Here is a 19,604-nt window from a genome sequence, read left to right as displayed (position 1 = left end):
TATAATTTCTGCATAGTTTCAGTTTTATACACTTTTCCCATTCAAATTACTTAAGAATTTATTATTAATTCCCCACGCCCCCATATATACATACATAGAACTATATTATTGACCTTGAGTTAATGAGTCTAAATGTATCTTTTTCCCATCCCGTATATAGATAAGGTTTTATTTATTTTTGTATTTGTATATGTTTAAAATACACATGGCAGTTCAGCTAGAGAATTCCATCCAGTTTGGCAGCACTGGATTTAAGCATCTGTAAATTCAAAAAGTTCTAAAGATTATTATTCATCCCTGGTCTGTGTTTGTGGGAGCCCACTGTTGGTTGTTTTTCTCTGTTCATTGTTGTAATATCAAGTCAGTGGAAAAATCATGGCTATGCATTCTCTTTAGCCATGTCTTGACCATTTGTCAATATTTCCTTAATCCAGATCATACTTGGTTTGATATAGAGTGTCAGTTCTTATTCATTCTTTTATTATTTAATTCAAATAGTTTTCTTTTTTTGCACTAAATTCCTTGAATATAATAGTAATGAAATACATTATTTCTCTGTTTTCTTGAATTCCAGAAACCCGAATCTCACATTTATAGAACAATTTGATCCCACAAAGAGTTGCTTTTTCTTTTTTTTTTTTTTGTGATGGAGTCTCGCTCTGTCGCCCAGGCTGGAGTGCAGTGGCACAATCTTGTCTCACTGCCAGCTGCGCCTCCCGGGTTCAGGCCATTCTCCTGCCTCAGCCTCCTGAGTAGCTGGGACTGCAGGCGCCCGCCACCACGCCCAGCTAATTTTTTTGTATTTTTAGTAGAGATGGGCTTTCACCGTGTTAGCCAGGATGGTCTCTATCTCCTTACCTCGTGATCTGCCGGCCTCGGCCTCCCAAAGTGCTGGGATTATAGGTGTGAGCCACACCAAGAGGTGCTTTTTAAAAGAAAACATGTTTAAATAAAAAATCTGAAGTGTTGGTTTGCGATTAAAAAAAAAGAGATTTTTACTTTGCTCAGTGATCAAAACCAAGTATTCGTGATTTACTAACAATTTGAAAGAGGGCCGGGGCGGGGGTTGGGGAAGACATTGAATGGAATTTTTAATGGGCCTTGCCAATTTGAGATTAATTAGAAAAAAAATTAAATAATTTATGTGGTTTTCTAAAATTTTATTTTTATATATTTTTGAAAAACCATACCAAAGTGAGATTATCAAGAATATAAAAGTCCATTGAAGCTCTAAATTACCGACAAAACAAACAAAACAAAACAGGAAAATAATATAGAATAAGGAGAAGAAAGTTCATGAATGTATTTCCCTCCTTTCTTTTCCTTTCAAAGCTTTGCATTAAAGCAAAGAAGAGATTGGATGGGAGACACAGGGCCAACCCAGAGAGGCTGAGACGATATTGACTGAATACCCATCACTCGGAATCCAACGTTAACTTTTTATTTACTTATTTTCTTTTTGAGACGGAGTCTGTCTCTGTCGCCTAGGCTGGAGTGCCCTGGTGTGATCTCGGCTCTCTACAACCTCTGCCTTCTGGGTTCAAGGGATTCTCGTGCCTCAGCCTCCCAAGTAGCTGGGATTACAGATGTGCACCACCATGCCCGGCTAACTTTTGTATTTTTAGTAGACAGGGTTGCACCATATTGGCCAGGCTGTTCTCAAACTACTGACCTCAAGTGATCCACCCGCCTCAGCCTCCCAAAGTGCTGGGATTATAAGCGTGAGCCACCACACCCAGCCCCAACATTAACTTGTCTATTAAAGAAGGCTACTGTGAAGCTTTATTGGGATATTGGCCAATTGCTGTACATTTGCAGGAGAGTGATTTTCATAACACCTGGGGCGCACAGCAATCAGAGCTCTAGGCAAAACTCTAGAAAAGGCAATATTGATCTTTTTCACCTCCCGCCAATTTATTTTTCTGTTAAAACTTTTTGGCTTCTCTTTTCTCTTGCTTCTGCTTCTTAAAAAGTCAGTGCTCTGTTCTTCTTTCCAGGTGCCACATATTTTCTAATTGAAGTCTTTCCTTCATTTCTCAATAACCATACTCTCTGTCTTCTTTGCTTTAATCCAATTATTTCTGAACTGGTATCATCCTATTATGCATCTGTTACCTGGTTAATTCACAATTATTTAAAACCAAGACTTAAAATGCTGAATACCTCTTAAACAAGGTTTTAGAAACCCAAATAAATTTTTCAGTGATACAGTGAAAAGAGGTTCATCATATTGCAAACATTTTTACACTGTACATATATTATGGCCATCTTTCCAGGTCAGTACCTATAGATCTACTAAATTTTTAATAATGACATATTATTTTTACAAGTACATGGATGTACTCAATTTTCTATTAACCCCTGTATATTGTCATCATAATGATAATGCTTATCAGCCCCATAACTATCTTAATAATAATCACACTTATTAAATACTTATTATATAACCAGCCTTTGCCTGATGCTAAATGCTATACATATATATATATATATATGCTATATATGTATGCTATATAAATTTCAGTATGACATCAATGAGGTGGGAGGAGGAAAAAGCATGGATATTTTTCCAAGTGCTATTTATTTTACCTTTCAACTAATATATGCCACGGATAGCCTTATTCTGTTTATTCAGTCATTGATTTTATAGAACTCTGTCATAAATACTGGCTTTTGTACTGTAAAAAATTGTTTTGGAGGGGAATACTGGAGGTGTTAAAGCTAAATGTTTGTTGTATAAAGAAATTTAATGCTATATATAGCTATATATATAAAATGTTATATAAATGCTATATATATAGCATATATACACATATAAAAAGGAATTTAATGCTTATATATGCTATATGTATATAAATGCTATATATATACACATATAAATCCACTTGATAATAATATAAATTATCAAGGTAGGTAGATGACGTTGGTAGTCTTATATTACATATGAGTAAATTGAGTCATTGAAAAGATAAATAATGTGTCAAAGGTCACCATTCCAGTGAGTGGCAGTGAAAGAGATAAATTCAGAAAGTTTATCTAGAGCCTATACTGCTATATTGAACTTGAACCAAACACTACTGGTTGTTTCCATTTTTATACCCCTAGGGCAATTACACAAAATTCATCAAAGTATTAATACATCACAGTATGTCAAAATCAGTGCTAGATTTTTACTATTTCCTAAGCCGTTTATGAAAGACATGGTGGTTAAAAACTCCATTATATAGAAAGAGAATATAAAATGATAGCATCTCCATATCTGAAAAGATCTACAAGCAATTTAGTCTAGTCATGTTCTCACCTGCTCTCTGGAATTCCTGGAGAACTTGTTCAGTACCTCTTTATGCTGATACATATTTCTACATTGTGTCATCTTCATTTGTATACACATCTCATTTCCCACATCTGGCTTATAGTTCATTTTTTAAAAATTCTACTGCTAATTGCTTTTACGTGGAAATATCATCAAACTATGATGACTGGATTGTTTCAGTATCTTAATTTGTAGCTTCTTTTCTTTCAAACAGGAGCAAAATTTATTGGAACTTTCTTCATACCAGACACCTACAATCCAGATGATGATAAAATATATTTCTTCTTTCGTGAATCATCTCAAGAAGGCAGTACCTCCGATAAAACCATCCTTTCTCGAGTTGGAAGAGTTTGTAAGGCAAGATATATTTATATATTTTACTTAAAACATATATATATATATATATATATGAAAAAACTTTGGCAAGGTTTAAGCCAAAGTTAATGCTCATTATTCATAAATGGTATGATTCATACTACCCTAGATGTGTAATTTTTGAGATCCAAATGTAAAAAAAAAGAAAAGAAAAGAAAAAGAAGAAAAGAAAGAAAAAGAAAAGAGTTCACATTTTTCAAACATTACAGTTTATTTTTCCAACAGTGCCTGAACTGTTGCCCTGGTGTGAGTTACACATCTTTGGCAGCTTATTTCTTTTATTGAAGGGCTATTCCTTTGCCAGTGATTGCTATTCCCAGTAACATCACTGCATTGTCCTGATCCCTGGAGCTTAAAATGTTTTTATATAATGTTAAGCAATCTAAATGAAAGTAACTTAACGTAATCCCTAGAGTAATTTAAGCATCATCAGATGTATATTCTACATTTTTATCATCACGCACATCACACATGTAAAATTATATATCATTACATGCATCAAATCAGTTGAAATTTTGTTACATTATTACTCTATTAAATATTTTCTAGACCTGTAATCTAGTTTAGGTTCTGAGAGAAAATGAGGTAAAGAGGAAAAAACAAACAACCACAATGCAAAATATTTATTTTGAAGAATACTGCAATTAGTTTTTAATCTTGCCATTTTATGTAAATTATAAATAAACACAGATACTCTATGAGAGGCTTCCATTTTGTGCCATCAAAGCTCTCATTTGACTGAATACAAGCTTTATGGAATAATGTTGCTACTAGAATCATACTTTAACTTCAGTATATTATTTTTCTGCTTAGATTTGTCTCCACTGAAATAACTTTTCTTAAATAGACACCTTTAGCATCAACTCAGTTATTAAGGGGAAGAGCTGTTAATAAATACTCTCAGCAGGAAGCTTTCTTTGGTCTTGTACAAACTTTTCATTTTCTTCTATCTGAACCTATCACGTTTTTCTTTCAATCTGTACCCTCAGGCTTCTGAACACTTTCAGGGACAGAAATACAAACCATCATTGCACTTAAAAGTGCTAATGAAAACATGGCTTTTGAATGAGGCCAACTTGTGAGCCCAGATCATTCTTTACCTAGTGTCCTAGCCAATAATGCTGTCTCCCACTGATCCCCTCACCCCCAGGGGACAGATTCTCTAAAAAGCATTCTCATTCTTTCAGACTCTAAGAATTCACAGTAATTTCTCTTGAAGCCTCTTGCCTAGAGATGAATGCCTGTTGTTTGGAGTAGTCCTAATGTGTTAGTGTATTGAAGCATGCCTTATAGCAACAGTATCCTGACCCTGAAAAGCTGTGTTGTGGATTGACATTATTTGTATAAATGAGCTATGTTAAATAAAGAATAAGGGATTTACAATCAATTAAATGAATTTCAAGAGTCACTTTCTGATGAATATATATAGCAAGTAAATATATATTTTGTGCACCAGTTCAATGCTTATTTCTTGATAAATATAATCCATTTAATAGAAATGTATTTATAACAAAGTAATGTCTTACCCTAGTATAAATATACTGAAAGTTAATCTCAGAGTGTATTAAAGAAAAATCTAGTTGTCCTATATATAAATTCCTATATTAAAATTATAACCTATTCTCTAAACATCAACCATGTAATATTTTATTTATATTATGAAAAAACACCTAGAGAACTGGAAAGGCAGAGAAAATTGTTGTAAATGAGTTTTCTCATCACACACACACACATATACACACACACAAAACCTCTGAGGCCACACAGCAAGATTCTGTCATGCTATTGTTCTTGGTTAAAAAGCTAACAAATTGTGACATCAAAAAAGAATATATGATGGATGAATTTATTTTTTAAAAAAAGAGGTTCTTCATTAATTAGTGTATCTCTACTCAATCACATTTTTAAATGAGCACATCTTCAGAATTTCTCGCTATACATATGATCCATTGGTCAAATGTCTACAATATTTTGGTTCTAAATGCTTTCTTTGCAGTTTCTCAGTTGCATCACATGCTGCCCATGTTTCTAACTTAATAATCTAAGATTAAGTTGTGGCAAAAAGTGAACACTTTCAAGTGGAGATTTCACTGACAACATGAAAAATGACTTAAAATCTTTATTTAAAATATGACAAGATGGCCTACAAAACAATAACAACTTTAGCAATAACAAAAAAAGACCTCAGCATCATTGTTGCTGTGATCTTATTTTCACATAAAAAAGATTATTTTGACATTATTTGAAACTTATTATTCCTTTCTGTTGTTTCTTCCCCCCAGCGTCATTATAATACTGTTTTTTTCTTTTGACAAGTAATAACAGGATGCACATCTATGCTATGAAACAAAATTGAGTTCAGTAGATACAAGTAAAGATCTAAGAAGCAACAGATCATGTTAGAGGAAACTAAGAGTAAACTGTGTATGCTTCACTGAGTTTTACAAAGATTTTTTAGTAACATGAGAGTCCTTTATTCTATTTGTTCCACCAGCATATTCCCACAGAACATATTTGGAAATACTCAGGTTTTGTTGTTCTTGCTGATATAGTTCATTTGTTCTCATTTTTCACTGAATAAGTTAGCACAGTAAAGAACTGCTGACAATTTAAGAGCTCCCTTCATCTTCAGCTACTAACTGAAAAACAATTGTTTTATTGACTTGTAAAACTAGTTTTATTGACCTGTCAAAGATACTATTAGACTAAGTAGTATACTGTGATTGGTGGGGAAAAGATTTTGGCAATAGAGAAACATTATATAAAAATGGGTAAAGGATTATTCTCAGAACAAGTGTGAATCTTCTCAATTTTATAACTCTTTTGTTTATTATTTTATTATCTAATTATTTCAACAACAGCAACAAAATATGAAATAATTTCTGCGCAAAATGCACTATACTAGACAATTAGTGTAGATAATCAACCACTGTCCCTTTTCTTTCAAAGCTTTTAGTACAGTGAGGGCAATAGATATATCAACAAATAATCATAATGTGATGTGATAGAGTTATGAGCTAAGAACTCTAGGGATTCGGTGAAGCCCAAAAACATTGTATGAAGGAAGTGGTGCTTTAGTTGAGTTCTATGAGGAAGTGGGACTACGCTAAGGAATAGAGGCCAGGCATTTCAGGCAGCGTTGTGACAGTTGTTTTTTGTTTGTTTGTTTTTTGTTTTTATTTTTGTTTTGGTTTTGGTTTTAGTTTTGGTTTTATTTTTTGTTTATAGAACAGTGAAATCTTGTTGTAACTGGAATTCAAGGGATGTGTCTGGGGAGCAATGACTTTTGAGATTAGAGTGGTAAGTTGGTTGATAAGAAGTTTTGTTTCCATGTTAGTCAGTGTGAACTCTATCCTGTAGTCAATGAGGGATTATAAAATGTTTTAAGCAGAGAAGTGACAAGATAGGTAAATATAGTTAGCAGCAATTTGAAGAATGTATCTGGATCGAGAAATATTTGTGACTGGGAGACCTGTTAGGTTGTTCCCTAAAGATAACAGGAACAAAGAGATAAGCACTAAGAGTAAGTTCAAGAGATAGTTCAGATAGAAAGTATATGTAGATGTATATGTAGATTTCTATAAAGTCCTCACTTTATTACTGCTCTTTTATTGTTTGCCTGGTATACATAGGGCTGACCAATAGAGCACTCTTATAATGACGGTAATATTCTACACCTGCACTATCCAATACAATCGCCATGTAGATGTTAGTGTTCAAATATGACTGGCATGACTCATGAGCTAAATTTTTAATGCATTTTAATTCTCTTGCTCCTATCATAGAGATTTTGATACCTACCCTGTAGACAAGTACCCTTTTATCCTTGGTAATTGTGATTCCTGGAAGATACAACATGGACCAGGAACATGTGCAAAGAGATATATTTTGATATGAGATGGTAAATAACAAAAAAAAATATGAGCACAGATTTTTATATTTGGATATGAAGAACTTGATGTGGTTCTGAGATATGGGGGCACAATAGCCAGTTGAAAATATAACCTGAGGCTCAGTAGTCTCTGGACTCATAAATTTGAAAATCAGCAGTACACTGGCAGATCTTGAAGTTATGGAAGTGCCTGACATTACTCAGGAAGATTTGTAGTGCAAGATCAAAGGGCAAGGATAGAATCCAATGGGACAATGACATTTAGGAAATAGAAGAGAAAAGTGTCTGCAAAGGCAATTGAGAGGAAATGGTGTCATGGCTGAGTGGGAAAACTGGAGAAGAGTGTTGTCACAAGTCAGGGGAAAAGATTGCTTCAAGAAGAAAGCAGTTGTCAAAAATGTCACTTATCAAAAAGAGGTCAGGTAAGATTATGATTAAAGACTAGGTATTAGATTTTGCAGTAATGATATCATCAATGACTTTTGCCTGGATGATATGAATGTTCAACTTAAAATCAGATCTAGGCTTACATTTTGCTCTACTTCCCATTCTCTCAGTTTCTTAACCTAAAAAATGAGGACACCAGGCACCTATTGCTTCCATAACTATTTTACCAAGCAAATGTAAGGCTTTAATAAGATCATATGAATTTGGATGTGACAGATAACTGACGAAGGTGCCAAAAACAAGGGTAACTTAGATATCTAAGTTTACAAGCATGTAACAATTTACTATAAGAGATTGACATGTAAATAATGTAAATATCTGGTCACACTACAGTGGATTTAATCCCAACAATCACACATATGCACACATGCATGTGCACACATACACACACATCACACATACATTTGGAGCCAGATCAGCGTACCTGTGCTTAGAAATGGAAGAAGTTGGTGTTGATGGTAGTGGTGTGTGTATTTTGCAGTGTTAGGGGCAGGTTAGTTACCAAAGGTGATCAAAGAGATATGTCATTTTATTAGTTTTAAAGGCTGAAGTTACATTATTATTTTTCTTTATCTTTAGGAGAATTTGTGCTTTGAAGACTGATCTTATTTCTGAACATAGTCAAAGTAATTTGGAGCTGTATTTGGAGAAAGTTGCATAAATGATTTGAACAATGCAAATTTTGGTCAAGAGATATCAATGAAGAGAGACACAATAAATAAACTGACTTAAAAGATAATTTTACTGGGCAATATTGATCAATGAGAGCCTGAGGCGAATAAGTGCCTTCATCCACAGAATATCTTTTAAACTTAATATGTTTATAATTATACATGGTAGAGCACATTTCCTAATGAATTATTTTTAGTAGTGTTCCTACTTTCCAGTCAAACTACTTACTCTATTTTTCCAATAAATTGTGTAACCTTGAAGGATTTCTAAAGTCCTTGTCAAGCTCTACAGTTCTTTCATTTTGTGAAACAGTCAATATCTTCAAGCACAAAATGGTGCAACTTACACCCCAAAGAACTGCTCTCGTAGATGGTAAATAACACAGATCTTCGTGATGAGCTATTAAATGCTAATTGAATGAATAGGCAAAACCACATGAAATAAACCCACTGAAAAGATTTGTGTCTATTTACTTTGCAAGTTAGTACTTTCGAAATACATTATTTATGTCTGTCTGATGTTTATTACTCTGTCTGTGTGTGTGTGTGTGTGTGTGTGTGTGTGTTTCCCTTCAAGACCCACCTTTTAAGTCAATGGGTGGAAATACTAGTTCTTTCAGTGAGACTTGCTTGCAATTTTTCACCTCAAGGCTGTTTTGCATTACTTTTGAATTCTATTCATTTTTGGAAGAGCTGCCCATTATACTTATGCAAGTCTACTCCAGATTCCAGCTGTAGGTTATGCCAGTTCTCTTTTTTGTTTTGCAGTATTTCCTTTCCCCATGCCAGGAATTCAGTTTGGATGGCCCTTTCACATAACTTGCCTGGGGGTCTCATTAATAGCCCTTTGCTTCAATTCCACTTGCATTGTCTATTTTGATATATGGTCCTGTTTGGACAATTACTGCCTTTGAAGATTTGTGTTTTTAGGCCGATGACACTTTCCGTATTTATTGATCTCTGTTGAGCTGTGGTTTTTGTGCTTACTTTCAGCATGTCACTTACAACCTAAATGAGAGATTTAGTGCCCACGAGTTACAGATGTGCTTTTGCTTCACTTCCATCTGTTTTCCTGTCTGAGAAATTCCTAGGAAGGGGTTTATACTGTTTGCTACAGCTTTTTTTTTTTTAATTGAATGAACTCTGATTCTACCTGAAAAGGACTGCTTAACATTCCTAGATTTACCTAACTGAATGTGCTAAATCTTAGAAACTGAGTTGTTCAGGATAGTGTATTACACCAGTCCTGTATTTCCAATAATTTTTATGAGTTTCTGAAGTAGTTAGAAAAACATGTTCTCCGCTTCTATTTGCTTAGTCATTAACGGCAAATCACAAATAGTCGTCTCTAAATACTAGGTGTATTTTTCAGAAAAAAAAATTGCCTTGAAAGCCTCTATAGAATTTATCCCTTAAAAGTTAGTGTGTTTAATAGCTGCCACAAAAGTTTTTGTTGTTCTTTTTTTTTCTCCTCTATCCTTTGCCTTAGATGTTTGAGTTTGTATATTTTTATTTCATCTAAAGTATTTCAAGATTATTAGGAGGTGAGGTAAAGGACTCTATGTTATTATATGTCAAGAATTTTGGGGGGAATCCTAAGTATCAGAAGTGGGAAAAAAAAAACTTTTGAAAACAGTAAAGAGCAAGTGCCAATAGACCTTCCTCTGGTAAAGAGAAACGGTATCCATAAATTTCTCTTTATGTTAAAAAAATGCTTATAATTTAAGTTGCCAAAGAAAGTAAGTGAAGAGATATTTGTTTCTACATGTTATATTTCTACATGTTCTATGTTACACAGTTGTTTCTACATTTGTTTCTACAACTTAACTTACCGGAGTTGACTGCCAAATATAGTTATGTGAAAACTCTCAACCGTATTTTTAAAATTCATATTATTATTTTTGCCTTCATTTTTTAGTGGTCAGACCTTTTTTAAAAAATCCCAATGAACCAGGTACATGAAACATAGTTATGGCATTGCAAGTATTGCAAAAGAAAACCCACAGGCTAAAAAGGGTAGTTCAACATAGTTTGTTTCATTTGATTTAATGAGCATAACTTCACTATCTTCCATTAGTTCACTTAATGTATCAAAATATACTCATTTAAGATCTTCACAATATAGTAATATAGTTCAATATAAGGCATACACTTCTGATGAGTCTCTTGGGGGCTTATGCCAGGTTTCACTTTTTGTTTCTACCATGTCATGGTCATAGTTTCAAACTTCTGAATAGGCCACCCTGAGTTTGGATTATCCTTATCATTATTATTTATTTATACAGCCCCATGCAGATCATTTGTACTAAGTTTTCAAAGAAAGTTTCTAAAATCTGTTTCTAGAAATAACCCACTGAAGATTGAGACAACACAGATAGATGTAGATTGGACAGTTGCTGTGGGATCTATTATAAATGACAAATCAAGCAAAGAATATGAATGATGGATTGAAATATAACAGGCATTAAATCAAAAAGACAAAAGTATTAAATTTCCCTAATCTTATTTGTTGAATTTGTAAAAATGGCCAACAGAAAGCCTGTGTGTTTGCCTCAGTGTTAGTTTGGGTAATGGAATAGGTTTTTCTTAATTTATAATACTGTAGTATTTATATCACACTTCAAAAGAAGGTGAGTAGTATTAATTCAAACTAAAATCTATAAGCATAAGTGTTATTAATGGGTAGAACAGGGAGTGGGGCACACAAAGGATGCATATATCATGGTTTCAAAGTGTCTGAGAATTTCATTCTCTTGCTTGCACAAAGATACAGAAGAGCAGTATTAGGCAAAAGAACTAAATTTTAAGCAGAGAATAATTTATAACCTCTAACTCCAGCATCAACTATTTTTTAAAGTTCTTAAACTTTGTCATTATCCAGTTTCTATTGATTTGAAACTGGTGTCCTTCAACTTAAACTCATGAATAGGGTTACAAATCTCTGCATACAAATTAGTAGCTTAACAAAATCCTTGTTTTCAAATGTCTTGGAGAGTAAACTGATTTTACAAAATCTTCAGGATTTAAGAGCATAGGAGCCGAAAGTCAATTATTACATTTTCCAAAAGCCACTGTTATCTAATATATAGGTTAAAATGACAATGTTTATAAAGTACTGAGGGATCCTTGAAGAACATGGTATATACAGATAAAATCATGTTTAACAGAGGAACCCAGCATAGTGACCCAAAGGTCAAAAGGCACACTCAATAAAAGTTCATGTGTGACAGCTGCTAGCTACTTTACATGTCTATGTAAGATTTATAAGGGTTTAAGTTTTGCTGGGACAGTAGAAGGAAAATGTAATGCCATATTACCCTGCTTTAGGTCTGATCTACCTATCAGTAGATGCTATGATTAGAAGATCTTAGTAATTCGTAACATGCAGCCATCATGTAATCAAATGACTCAGATGTACTATATTTTAAAGCTGCTGAAGGATTGCAAATTGTGGTTTGTTTTGTCTTTAATTTTTTTTCTTTTTTTAATTAATCATTTTAAATTAAGAAATACTGCAAACATATAACAAGTACAGGAAAACAGGCACCCTCTGTACTTACCACCCAAATTGAACACATGTGATCAGGCTTGTTTACATATACTTTCTTTGTTACTTTCATCTGCATCTTTGTGTAGAGGGTGTCAAGGCTTTTGGAACACTTAACTACAAAAAGTGAATGATAAATAGTGTAGAGACCCACAGAAGTGCCTGGTGACTAAAAACTGCTGATTTTGACATCTTAATGATAAATCTATTGTGTTCGTGAGATGGTTATATTCTTTAGAACTTCACAAAAATAAGCAAGGAGGTGAAAATTTAGTACAAAAGTGGTTACCTCCCTTTCAGCCCTCTTCTGGGCTTAAAGTTCTTAGAGGAGATTGTGTGGATATGCAAACAAATCCAGGGACTGAGAAACTGGTCAACAAAGTCAGCCCAACTGACATTTCCCTACAGGAGAAATACAACTCCTTGTGAATTGAACTTTGCCATCTCAGGTCATGCTTCTGGATGTCTGTAAGAGTTACTATCCAGTCATTAAATGCTTATAATCCATTTCTGAGTGCTATTATCCCAGGAACTGTATTTGCTTCCCTTCTGACAGCAGGTGGCTTTCATCTTTGGCTTGGATTTTTTTTGTTTTGTTTTGTCTTGGTTTTTTATCTTTTTATTCCTGAGGGGCTAGAGAAGGCTGTTGGATGGGTAGGTAAGATTATTTTGTTCAAAAACTTTCTATTTTTTGGTCAGGTTAAAAGAAATGCAGTACAGTATAAATCCCTTTTCTGTCCTACAAATCTAGATGGGATTATTCTGCTAGTTAGAATGTTCTCATGGTTACCTTAAATATCAGTGATAATTGTAAATAGAAAGGGAGGAAATGTTTGAAAATGAACATTTATTGTCACTTTTACATAGTAAAATGTTTAAAAGAGGATACGATTGCTCATTTTTATGAATACTGTATATGCCTGTTAAAGGAATGTCGTTAAGCAGATATTCTGATTATATATGTATTCACATAACAAAATAATTTCAGCATATATTCTGTGATGGGTAAGACAAACTTTAGTCTCTGGCATTATATTCATGATCACTGATATGTTTGTTTATATTTATTGAATCAACATTATTTTTAGTATTCACTGCTGATCCTCTCAAAATATACAAATTTAGGCAAAGAAAATTTAATAAATACTATCAATATATAAGAATTCATTAAAATAAAAATGTTTTCACTAGTGCTCTTCTTAGCACAACTAGAAAGCTGATTTAAAAATGTAAAGATTAGATACGTTACTTTAAACAGATCTAAATCAAGAGCCATGAAAAAGATGGGGAAATATCTTACATTTTTAAATTCATTTAAAATTATCTTAGTTTCTGATAATTCCAGATATACATCTTCTCACTGGAATCCTACTATACATGAACACAGAACTCATTGTTACATTAGGAGAAAGCGTCAATATTTTTGCTTATTCTTATTAATGTACAGATATCTATTCATAAATGAGGATATTGGCATTAAAAACAGGTCATATCTAGATAAATATGTCTGCATCTGCAGACATCTGAAATCATCCAATAACTGGCTGAAATATACTTTATTTCTTAACAATGATACTCATAATAAAGGCATTGTATATAAAATATAAATGTAAGAGCAATTACCGACAGGCTTTTTATGACAGAGTCACTATATAGAATATATTATACATTTTCTTAAAAGGAAACTGATTATTTAACTTCTTTGCCAATTACTAAATTTTTTAGTAGTTCTTCATGTGCACTTAATAACATACAGACACTTTGTCCTGGCATTAAAGCTTTCCTTGATCTTACCCCAATTTACTTTTGTAACTTTTTCCTTCACTATTTTAATTGATCTCAGTCTTCAGGTAAACACAGTTTATCCTGATTCTCCTCGATGTCCTGGATTGTTCCACCCATTGTCCTTTTCCCTAGTTTCCAGCACAGAGCGTATTACCTGAACCAATCTCTACATATGTAGTTTGGTCCCATCTATTACTGTAAAAAGTTAGCATTAAACCCAACTCTTCAGTGAAGCTTTTGCCATTTTCCCACTATAATGAAATCCTTGGCCCTTAGTCTATACCATTCTGAAAATTTTTTTCAATTTTATGTTATATTCTTATTTATTAACTATTAGTCATGTCTTCATTCAACAGCGATAGGGATTTAGTGACATATCGGGAGTTGAGTAGAGGGAATTTTAGGGAGTGCATTGTCTACAAGAATTAAAAATTATTCAAAAACCAACTAAAAATTATTGTGCTTTTTATTATTGCCACATGCCAGTAATTGTAAACAGTGTCAGTGACAATATGCTAATCATAAAAGAGTCTTGTTGGTCTAGATTTTAAACTGTGGTTTACTACTGTGTATCTATTATGTATATGTATACATGGATATTTGTGTGGATAGTCAGCCTCCAGCACACATGAACTCAGCTGCACACATGTTCCAAGAGTGAGTTCATAATGATTTGGAATCATTTAAAATTTAAAACAGTGAGACATAGTGCAAACTAGGAGGTGTGATAGTTTGTTCCTTAAGTGCCGATTTTTCGTTCTTACATGAAATATTCTATTGAATGTTGTTGCTTTTAAATTTCAAAGTTATTATTTTAAAATTGTGTTATAAGCCTAAAGAGCAAATAAGGAAAATAATAATTATTCCTGAGTTTTACAGAACTATTACTGAAAATGTATCTTTTGTTTAGTGGGAAAGGAATGTAAAAAATGATTCACTCTGGGTATCACATACCATAGATGCCCTTGGTGTTAGGTGCTAAGGCTATAAAGATACCTCTGGTCTCTGGTTTCCTTTCTTTCTCCCCTTCCCCCTTTCTTCAAGCATAGTATTTATAAGATTTCAAATTCTCTTGTTTGTCGTAGTCATTTAAATGCCTTTCTCTAGTTTAATTTCGGAGATAAAAGAAGAAAGTTTCTAGATATTCAGACTTGAAACTTAACAGTTAACTTCTCATTAACTTTACAGAACATAGATTGAAGGATAAATGATTTTATATAATTTATAAATATAAATAAATTATTGGAAAAGATGGCTTCAATAGTAATTTAAATAAATTAGTCTTATTATAAGCACAGCAGAGCTAGTTGGGTTAAATGAATGAAAAATCATACTTATTCAGTGTTCACAGGTGTATTAGTCTGTTTTCACGCTTCTGATAAAGACATACTAGAAACTGGGGAATTTATAAAAAAAATAGGTTTAATTGGACTCACAGTTTCACATGCCTGTGGAGGCCTCACATTCATAGCGGAAGGCAAGGAGGAGCAAGTCACATCTTACCTGGATGGCAGCAGGCAAAGAGAGCTTATGCAGGGCAACTCCTGTTTTTAAAACCATCAGATCTCGTGAGACCCATTCACTATCACGAGAACAGCATGGGAAAGACCCGCCTCCATAATTCAATCATCTCCCACAGAGTCCCTCCCACAACATGTGGGAATTATGGGAGCTACAAGATGAGATTTGGGTCGGGACACAGAGCCAAACCATATCAACAGGTATATATTAATTTAAAAATGAGGATATAAATTTTTATGCTGAATTATTGAATAGTGTAATTCTGTTTATCGTGTAATTGATTTAAGTGTTTATGTTTTACTAAATGCTTAAAGAACATTTTTAATGAACCATTTCAGAGTAAAAATAAAGTATGGAAAATATAGATAAATATTCTTTAAAAGATTTGTTTTTGTTTTTGTTTTGTTTGCTTTTGAGACAGGGTTTTTCTCTGCCACCCAGGCTGGAATCAGTGGCACAAACATGGCTCACTGCAGCCTCAACCCCCTGGGCTTAAGTGATTTTCCTCCTTCAGCCTCCTGAATAGCGGGGATTACAGGGACACCCCACCACACATGACTGATTTTTTAAAATTTTTGTAGAGATGAGATCTCACTATGTTGACCGTACTGGTCTTGAACTACTGGGTTCAGCTGATCCTCCTGCCTCAGCCTCCCAAAGTGCTGTGATTATAGGCAAAAGGATGGTTTTTATATGTGTATTATTACGCATATGTTTATGTTGCATGGATGTTTAATTAGTAAGACATTAAATTTGGAAAAGACTTTTAAGCCTATAAACAGACATATTGCTAAAGGTTGCAAATATTGTTTTTAATCCTATAAATAATATATAAGCCAGTACCAGCATTCATTGAACTCAAGTTGCCTGAGACTATGCTAAGCATTTTATAGACTTTTTTTCCCCATTTACTCATCAAACCAACCATATTTCAGCTGGGTTCAGTGGTATGCACCTGTAGTATCAGCTACTTAGGAGGCTAATGTGGAAGGATTACTTGAGCCCAGTAGTTTGAGGCAATGATCTTGCCTGTGAATAATTACTATGCTCCAGCTTGGACAACATAGAAAGACTTCATCTCTGAAAAACAACAACAAAAATTAACTAACCGTATTTCAAGAGATTTATCATTTTTAACAGTGAGAAAACAGAGACTTAAAAAAATAGTCTCTTGCAGGTCATGAAGCAAAAAATTGGCAGGTGGGATTTGATTTCAAGCTGCCTTTACCATTGCCTTGTATGCATCTACTCATCCAATAGAGCTGAACTGCTTGTATTTAATTCATTTAACTATGAGAAAAACATTTAATATTGAGGGCTAATACTGTCTTTTTCCTTATTTTAAAGTTCAAGGACTCAATATCTGGGTTCAGTGTCTTTGTAAACAATGACATCAATAAGACACTACCTGTAATAGCCACCAGTTTTAGTGAGTGGTAGAATTGTGTTGGTAAATATTTATCTTTATTTTTTTTTTCATGTCAGAATGATGTAGGAGGACAACGCAGCCTGATAAACAAGTGGACGACTTTTCTTAAGGCCAGACTGATTTGCTCAATTCCTGGAAGTGATGGGGCAGATACTTACTTTGATGAGCTTCGTAAGTTCCTTCTTTCCTTCTTTCTTGGAAAGGCCTTACTGCCTAATTAAGTAACTTGGCATTTATTTCCCTTTGGCTCCAAATGCCTGATTAATTTTACCTGAGCAAACCTTACAGGAGTGGTTCTTACTAAAATTCACACGCAAAGTACACGGAAGTGCTCTAGGTCTGGGCACACGTCATAATGCAGTAACTCTTCTCTTTGTAAGAGTCCTCAAAGTAAGTGAAGGAAACAAAACTACAGCAAGACACAGAAAGGTGTGAGCTCTGGAACTACACAGTTCATCCATTCTCCATGCAGTCTTTCATTTTGAAAGGAGCCACCTTCTATAGGTAGGAAAATCTTGGATTCCTTATTCCACGGATGCCCTCTGCTGGCAAGTACAGGAGATTTGGTGAACACTGTCCCTCCGACTTGTTAATGAAAGAATAATCAGAAGCAGTAGACAGCTTCTTCTATTTCACTTCTCCTCTTCACTCCCTCAAAAACTCCTTCCAAGTCCTACAATGATTTTTTTCTTTTTTGTTTGTGTATAATGTTAGCATCATTAGCTTTTAGCTTCTTGAACTTGTTCTTATTTTTGCCATGTAATGTAAAAATGATAATCTATATCATGGAATTATTTCATCAGTATTGTGTATTTTCCAACTTAAAGTATACATTGAGTAATCGTGGATGACCTCTCATTTTGTATGTAAGCACATTCACATCTTAATCTTTTAAAGAATATTATTTGCACATAACTTACTGTCAATATGGCACTAATTTGGGGGTAGCTATTTTCTTATTGTTACCAAATAGGTAAATGAGGTCAGGTGTGGTGGCTCACACCTGAAATCCCAGCACTTTGGGAGGCCGAGGTGTTTGGACCACTTGAGGTCAGGAGTTTAAGACCAGCCTGGCCAACATGGTGAAACCCTCTCTCTACTAAAAATAAAAAAAAAAATTAGCCAGGCTGGTGGTGGGCACCTGTAATCCTAGATACTAGGGAGGCTGAGGCAGGAGAATTGCTTGAACCCAGGAGGGAGAGGTTGCAGTGGGCAGAGCTTGTGCCATTGCATTCCAGCCTGGGTGACACAGCAAGACTCCATTAAAAAAAAAAAAACAGGCAAATTAATTACTAAGTTGACACAATTATAGGACAGAATTTTTTTACACTAGAGGGTAAACATTACTTATTTTTTGGTTTATATTTTCTATGAAATCAGATTTCTAATTGGAAACTACCTTGGAGATTATCAATTGTACTATACCATACATAGTCATTGAGAAAAAACAATCTTATATTTGATTTCTCAAGGCATAATATAGTGCCTCTGTTCATCGTATAAACTGTTTAGATTTTCAGAGTTTCAGTTGTGTTATTAACAAAAAAGCAATGTAATACTGAAAAATAAGAGTAAATATTTATTTTTCCCCTTTAATAGAAGATATTTATTTACTCCCCACAAGAGATGAAAGAAATCCTGTAGTATATGGAGTCTTTACTACAACCAGGTATGTTCAACAAAATGCTTTTAATGCTTCAGAGAATTGTATATGTAAGCAAGCCAATATAGTTATAGGATCTTTTTGTCCCTGCGTTTGTAGTAGCATATCGTAAACATTTTTTTTCATTTTACCTTTTCACTTAGTGTTCCTTAAAAATCATTTAATATCAGTGTAAAAAATTCTTTTTTTTCTTTTTAAGCCAGTATAGCATTAGCTATAATGATTACCACAAGTTATTTAACCAGTCCTCTGAACATGGACATTTCTGTTATTTCCAAATGCCTACTGTTGCATATAATGCTTCAGTGACTAAACTTGTGCATATGCCTTCCCCATAGGAACAAACGTATCTGTGAGATAAAGTCCCAAAATAAATTTTCTGTGTATAAAAGGCATATGCAGGCTGGGCTCACCAGCTCACTCCTATAATCCCAGCACTTTGGGAGTCCAAGGGGAGGATGGCTTGAGCCCAGGAGTTCAAGACCAGCCTGGACAACATAGTGAGACCCAGTCTCTACAAAAAGTAAAAAAATAAAATAGCTGGGCATGGAGGCACATGCCTGTAGTCCCAGCTACTCAGAAGGCTGAGGTCAGAGGATTGTTTAAGCCTGGAAGGTAGAGGCTGCAGTGAGCCATGATGGTACCACTGCACTCCAGCCTGGGTGACACAGCGAGACCCTGTCACCAAAAAAAAAAAAAAAAGTGTTTGCATATATATTAATCATAGTAAGTATTTACATGATATGTGTCATAGTGATAGTACTAAGGAAATACGTGGATAAATGGTTAAGTTCATTGGTAAGGCTATAATCATAAGATGGGACACTCTTAACCTTTAAAACATCATCACGTGCTGTCCTATTATCATTTCCCAGTTACCCTACAAAGACAGGTGTGGCTGTTATGACTATTTCACTGCTTTACTAATTTAGGCAAAGAATGTTTTCATCGCTTCCTCAAA

At 34.1% G+C, this 19,604-nt stretch overlaps 1 protein-coding gene across 2 annotated transcripts in view; it reads left to right on the top strand.

The window, feature by feature from the left end:
- SEMA3D (semaphorin 3D) overlaps positions 1 to 19,604 on the top strand; it is a 191,392-nt gene that overhangs the window by 127,642 nt on the left and 44,146 nt on the right. For both annotated transcript variants that reach the window (XM_034964345.4, XM_055114602.3), the window contains 3 exons: positions 3,528 to 3,670; positions 17,037 to 17,151; positions 18,580 to 18,649. In XM_034964345.4, the coding sequence (XP_034820236.1) occupies positions 3,528 to 3,670; positions 17,037 to 17,151; positions 18,580 to 18,649 (328 nt within the window). The remainder of the gene's footprint in view (positions 1 to 3,527; positions 3,671 to 17,036; positions 17,152 to 18,579; positions 18,650 to 19,604) is intronic.

This window comes from Pan paniscus, chromosome 6 (genome assembly GCF_029289425.2).
Source record: "Pan paniscus chromosome 6, NHGRI_mPanPan1-v2.0_pri, whole genome shotgun sequence".
NCBI lineage: Eukaryota > Metazoa > Chordata > Mammalia > Primates > Hominidae > Pan > Pan paniscus.
The sequence above is the reverse complement of the archived record's forward strand: the minus strand, read 5'-3'. Positions and strand labels throughout refer to the sequence as shown.